This window comes from Aegilops tauschii, chromosome 7 (assembly GCF_002575655.3).
Source record: "Aegilops tauschii subsp. strangulata cultivar AL8/78 chromosome 7, Aet v6.0, whole genome shotgun sequence".
Classification (NCBI taxonomy): Eukaryota; Viridiplantae; Streptophyta; class Magnoliopsida; order Poales; family Poaceae; genus Aegilops; species Aegilops tauschii.
Window position 1 is genome coordinate 585,236,692 of NC_053041.3, and position 6,704 is coordinate 585,243,395.

At 52.0% G+C, this 6,704-nt stretch overlaps 1 protein-coding gene across 1 annotated transcript; it reads left to right on the top strand.

The window, feature by feature from the left end:
- Positions 1-5,168: 5,168 nt before the first annotated feature.
- On the top strand, positions 5,169-6,478 carry LOC109743715 (auxin-responsive protein SAUR72-like). The gene has a single exon (XM_020302798.4). It carries the CDS (start codon positions 5,631-5,633, stop codon positions 6,051-6,053), a length of 423 nt encoding a protein of 140 aa, XP_020158387.1. The 5' UTR covers positions 5,169-5,630; the 3' UTR covers positions 6,054-6,478.
- Positions 6,479-6,704: the final 226 nt, after the last annotated feature.

A 6,704-nucleotide genomic window follows, 5' to 3' on the forward strand; every position in this document is an offset into this window, starting at 1 on the left:
AGACCTTCAAAGGAAGAAGCCTGAGATGGAGGAGGCGGCCAAGAAAAGGAAGATCGACATGGAGGAGGCGGCCCGGCAAAGGCAACTCGACATGGAGGAGGCGGCCCGGCAAAGGCAGCTCGACATCGAGGCCGACAACGTCAAGGCCAGGCAAAGGCAGCTCGACATCGAGGCCACCAATGCCGCCACCAAAGCGAAGGAGGTGGCCCTTGCGATCATGAGCGTGGACTTGTCGAAGATGAGCGAGAAGACGAGGGCCTGATTCGAGGCCAGGCAGAAGGAGATGCTCGACGCCGACGGCCTGAACTAGGTCGTCCGATCGGCCGTGGCCGTTCTTTTTGGAGGCTGGCATGAGTGCCGCCCGCCCGCTGGGCCGCTGGGTGTGTGCCGGCGAGAAAAACATTCATTTTGAAGGCCGGCTGTGTTGCCGGCCGCTGTCTGTGTTGCCGGCGAGGACAACTATTTATTTTGAAGGCTGGCTCTGTTGCCGGCCGCTGGCTGATGCCGGCGATGGACGTGTAGGCCGCTGGCTTTGTTGTCAGCGTGATGAACTGGGGCCGTGAACTAGGGCTTGGCATTTGAAACGTTGCTTTTTTTAAAAAAATAGACGCGGCAGGATGGGGCAAACGGATGCGGCCGCGCGCTGGGCGCACGGCCACCGCATCTCAGGACACGTCCAGACACGACCCCATTTGCCTACCCAAACGGATAGAATCCGGATAAAACGGACGTCCATTAGGGGTCACGCGGTGGAGTTAGCCTCACAATGCCAGCTTCTCCAACCGAGCACACCACGTGGACTGCATCATTGGACTAGAGCAGCATCGTCCATCGATGCAACTCGTGGTTTCGGACACCTCCTTTCCACTTGTATGCGCCCGTGACTGACGCCCAGCCAGACCCCGACAACCTATATATACCAACCTAGGAGTAGTAGGCGCTGTCGGTCAGTTACCGTGTCGCTGTCTCACTGGATGCCCCCTCTATCGTTTTGCTTGGTTTTATTTGTGTTTCACTTACTCGTGGGTCCACCTTCAGCGAGGTGCAGCCTGTGACCGGTGTTCACCACGTACCGCCGGAAGAAGAGATAGGCCGCCCGGGCCGCCTGCCACAGTCTGTGGCTACCAAAGTCACGGCGATTGGGCCCTCCGTGACCTATCGTGGCAAAAGTGGCGGGTCGGACCGCCTGTAGGTGCCGTTCAGCAAGCTCGGTCGAGGCACACGGCCGTCGTGCGTGTCCTTTATCTGTACGGTCACGAGCACGGTTTACGTGCAAGAGGAGGAGGAGCACATTCTTGCCGCCGGGTTCTCACTGTTGGTTGTTCATCTCAACTAGGACGAGTAATAATTTACATGGGACAGTTAAGTTTATATTCAGGGGATCTGTGGACCCATAAAGCAATTCTAATGCGGGCGACCCGAACGGGCGCTCGTTTTGTCCACGTGAGTCGACCAAGCGGACGTGCTCATCTGTTTTTGGATTTGGGTTGGCCAGTGCGTCCAACGAGCGCCAGGCCCATATTTGTCCGCATCCAAAAAATCATGAAAGACAGTTGTCGCCGTCGCCGTTGTTGCTGAGGTCGATGAAGGCGGGCGGTGGCGAATGAGCGGCGGCGACAGCGGAAACGGCGACAAGGACGAACCGGGCGGCGGTGGTGGTACGCCGAAAAAACAGTCGATTCGCAACGTGCGGGCGGAGCGGTGGTGCGGTGGCGGCTGGGCGGGTGCTTGGCGGTCGGGTGGTGGCTGCAGCGACGGGACAAACGGGCGGCGACGATGGAGCGGTGAGAAATACGGACGATTCGCGGTGGTGCGATGGTGGCTGGGCGGGTGCATGGCGGTCAGGTGGTGGCTGCGGCGACGGGGAGAAACAGGTGGCGACGGTGGTGCGGAGCGGCGATGCAATGGTGGCAGGGACAGGCCACGGGATCATGGCGGGGGCGGGATGGACAGACGGGCGGCATCAGCGGTGTTCCCGGGCACAAATCACCGGCGGCCGAGGTGGATAATCGTTGGAGGGCGGATTCAAGTCGGCGGGTCGGTGGCGGCTACGACGATGCCATCGGTGGCGGGGATGGGCGGCGGGGTTGGGGATGTGCCGGTGGGCGGTGACAGCGAGTTTTTGGGAGAAAATTGCCGGCGGGCGGGTGGGCGGGTGGGCGGGCCGCCAATTTTATATCTTCTGTAGGTGAAGATGCATATTTGCATCATGTGGTGTTGTATTTTACATCTCCGTAAAATGGAGATGTAATTTTTTTCATCTACATCGTCTTTTGGAGAGTTGTTTTTGAGCCTTGAAAATGCAAAAGTAGTTATTTTTTATCTATATCTTTTATTGGAATGCTCTAAGTTGAGCACGTCACGCGCTGCACACTGGCATGCAGCAACCGAACACAGGCACTGCATAATCTGCATTGCACTGTTGTGTCAATCGGACGTTTAATTTGTCTTTGCTCGCTGGGTCGATCGTAGTCCTCCACGTACTAGTCGAATTTTGATTTGATCTGAGGCATGGCATGTGCGCCTGCATGGAAACGAAGGCCTCGGCATGCGTGGCATGTCCGGCAAACCAGCCATGTAGCAAAGCTCTGCCACAGGCTCGGGCCGAACGTAACATGCGCCGTCCCATTACCGATGAAGTAGCACGGCAAGAAGAAACGTGCCAATAAAGTGGGCCGTACGTACCGGTCGTACCTGCTGCCGAATTGAGTTTCTCCCCTCGCTCCATTTCTCCGACTTGCATTGACGAAGGGATCGAATGGCACGTACTTTAGTCATCAGTGCTCACATGCATGGCCCCACATGCATGTGATGTGAGGCTCCACATTAGTTGACTTGATATTAATATATGAAAGCAAGAGATCAACAGGCAATGAAAGGTACAATTGAACTAAAAAGTCGTCAATTAGACTCTTTGTAACCAGTGGATTCCTATGGCGCCTTCTGAAATAAAAGATGATCAGTATGTGCATGTCCTAAGCGTTGATCGGCCACGGGCACCCTTGTCACCTCATCCTCATCTCAAGTTTCTCTTTTCCTTGTGAGAGTTGTATGCCTTCCTTGTGTGCTGCGCCAACTTTGGGAATGAGATAATATTGCATTTCTACCTTGGCGAGACATGTGTGTGTGACCACCCCATCCCCACTCGTCTCCTACACTCGTACATTAGTAAACACACAGCCATATATGATATATGTATGTCTAGACAGTAGCCGCTGCACCGCGACAAATCTCCGATCCCCGGCCGATGAGTTCCTCCAGCAGACCGTGACATGTACCGTCAAAAGAACGACACGAGGAGACGGGGCAAGGATCGGTCGAATCTCGCGGCGGCCTAACGCCATGCCGCGCCGCTTCCGGAAAAGACACCTCCAAAATGCGGGAGACACTGTTGATGTGTGCGTTTGCCGCTCCACGGCCGGGACGCGTATCCGCCACTCGCCGGCATCACGCACAGTGCTCCTCTCGATCGACCGATGCTCATGCTGGAGGATATCTGCATGCATGCTTGCCGGCCCCTGCCTCCACGTGAAAATGTTTCGCGTAGCTTGCTAGCTGATAGCGTCCGGTACCGGTATAGTGCGCGCGTGCATATGCTACACTACAGCCTAGTCTAGTGACACACCATACCTAACATGCTAGTAGCAATATGGTCCTTTTTTTCAATCATTTAGGATGGTACGCATTTCTAGAGCTCTGCCATTTTGTGTTATCACTGAGAAAAATCCAGGTGGGAAAAGATAAAACTACTGCTACGGGTTGGCAACAGTTGAGCACTTCAACAGTCTAGTGCAATCACTTGATTCTCACTTTCTCTACATCTCTCTCTTCAAGTTGTAGTCCTAGTACTAATCACTTGCTTTGTCTCACTGTCTCTCTCCTCCATGTGCCAGGTCAGTAGGCGGGCTCCACGATGACAGCCAAATCTTGCTCACCTCCTCACTCTCTCGCCTCCACGCGCACCGTACGAAAGGGACTACGGAACAGGCCGGACGGGCCGGTCCCGGCGCGAGCCCGAATCAATCCTATCGGTCCCGCCCCACCGGCTTCTTGCCCCTTGTACCCGCCGGGTACTCCAACTGTACCCGCACTCGTACCTCGCCAGCCCATTCAATTCTTTCTCCGCTCGCCTTAAAAGAAAAAAAGAAGTCCCTGCCTGGCTATGCACATACATATAGGTGCACACTCCATGCTCCCTGTTCTGACATGGTCACTGAATGAACGTGCTCCCTTCGTTAGATTTTATAAGCCCCCTCATATTTTGAATCGGGCCTCCTTTTGTTCATAGGGTAGGAAAATCATATGAATAAGTCATAGGAAATGAGATCACATGTATCTAAGATCCTATAAGTAGGATTGTGAAAGAAGATGCCCTATGGCTCATATCATAGGATTTTTTTTCATTGAGTCTGGGCTAGTGTTTATTTTCCTATAAAATATGGAGGATAGGAAGAATTTCTCCACAGAAATAGAATTCTATTCCTACAAATCAAAGGGCTCTAAAGAAATTTTTCCTATACAAATCATATCCGATGAGATTTCCACAAAATTCCTACAAACCAAAGAAGGCCTTAATGTTTAAACATACATTTCTGTAATAAAACATGAGTTCTATGTAGCAAAAATAGTGCCATTGATTTTTTTTAATGTGAATCCGATTATTTAATTTTGTGGCATATCACTAATATTTTGCAAAATTAGGTATAGGATCGAAGTTTCACTCAAAATACGAGTGGGCACAATAAACCCGGACGGAGGAAATACAGTTTAACTACGTAAGGCTAATATTTTTTTTTATGTGTATAGTCCTGTTCAACGAAATTAACCGCTCACTTTATTTTCTAGCACAATTTTGTCATTACTAAATTGCATGTTTAGTAGTGGGACGGCAAGCATTTGCAATTTTTTTGAAAATATACTATACATATATTTGAAAATTGAAGGAGCAGATGACCATACCCTTTTGTCTTGATTTTAAGTGGGAACAAGAAACCAGTTCCAGTTTCGTTTTCGCGAGGTTGGCTAGATTTTGTATGAAACGGGGTCCAAAATTTGAAATTAACAAATCAACGTCATGTTCCGGAAGCAGGCTGGCCAAATAAGTGCTACTCCCTCGGTTCTGAATTATAAGTTCTGTTTTTTTTTTTCATAAATCAGATGTATATAGAGTTATAGACACATTTTGGTGTCTCTGTTCACTGATTTCAGAGTGTATATAGTTACCACTCACTCCATTCCTAAATATAAATCTTTTTTTAGATTCTAATATAAATCGGTATGTAGTTTCTATTGAAATCCATAAAGGAACTTATATTTAGAAACAGAGGGATTATACATATTAAAATATCCAAAACGTTTGATAATTCCGAAGAGGGATGATACAGTCCATTCCGAGCAAAGAATTTGTAATTACCAACAAAGAGAAATAATGGCAAGAGGAGCAGTGCAGCGCACAACTTGCAGCTCTTCCGTTATATAAGGAGCCACCATGGCCGCCTCAGTACAAACGCCTTGTGTGCTTTCCTCTCAACTCTAGTGTCGTCCCTCGCCAAGAACCAGCCACCGCCGCCGCCTCCCGGCCTCCGCTTCCGGGTCTCAAGGTCTCCGGCGTCAACCGAAGCAGCAGCGACATGAAGCGACTGCTCAGACGGCTCTCCCGCGTGGCCGCGGCCGACGCCTGCGCAGCCGCCGCGTACCAGCCGCTCCGGCCGGACGCGGCCGCGAAGGCCTCCTCCACGGCCGCTACGTCGTCGTCCTCGTCGTTCTTCGGCGCGCGGAGGCTCGGCCGCGGGGCGCGGGTGCCGGAGGGGCACGTGCCGGTGTGCGTGGGCGAGGAGGGCGGCCCCGTGGAGCGCTTCGCCGTGCGGGCAGAGCTCCTGGGCCAGCCGGCGTTCAAGGCCCTGCTCCGGCGCGCCGCACAGGAGTACGGCTACGGCCACCCGGGCGCGCTCCGCATCCCCTGCGCCGTCGCAAACTTCCGCCGCCTCCTCCTCGGCCTCTCCGACCCCGGCTGCCAGGGCACGGACAGTGACGACGCCGCGCTCTACTACTAGCCTTCTTGCCCGTTCGGCTGCCATGGAGTGGAGGGCGTGATTGGAAATTTTCCCCCTAGCGAAGGCAAATCGGTGAACCACCAGAGCGCCAATTGCCAGCTGATGTGTTCTGACCGATTTGCCCCTGCGTGGATGTTGTACATAGCGAGGTCACACGGGGATGGTGGAGGGTAGAACGAGGATTCAGCCGCATTTTCTACTGCGGCTCAACAATTTTAGGACCTGCTGTCTTGTGGGAATTCTTCTTCTTCTTCTGAGTGTTCTTGTAGCTAGCTCTAGATCAAGCTCTCGTAGCTGCATGAAGCCTCTTCTTACTCTTTTTTGCTAGGGATTTTGAGGTCTTGATAACACATCATGTAAGCCGCAAGGTTGGCCTCATGTGAGTGAAATGGATGATTTTGCCACTGCAAAAGTTTGATACAGGATCTGATGGTGTAAAATACAATGCACCTCCATGGATCTCCAGCTAGCTCTAGCAGCTCTGGCAGCCTGTCATGGAGCACAATGGTGTACAACAATGATTGACCATTTGATAGTACTGCTAAACAACTTGGGCATGTGGATGTTTTTTTTAACCTGAAAATCTAGGTTTAATGGGCAGGTTCAATATAGCTGAGTGCATATAGAGCCATACAGTGCGTGTGTATAGGA

Excerpts from the sequence above, each read along its gene's own strand:
- LOC109743715 (XM_020302798.4), top strand. The coding sequence starts at position 5,631 with ATGAAGCGACTGCTCAGACGGCTCTCCCGCGTGGCCGCGGCCGACGCC.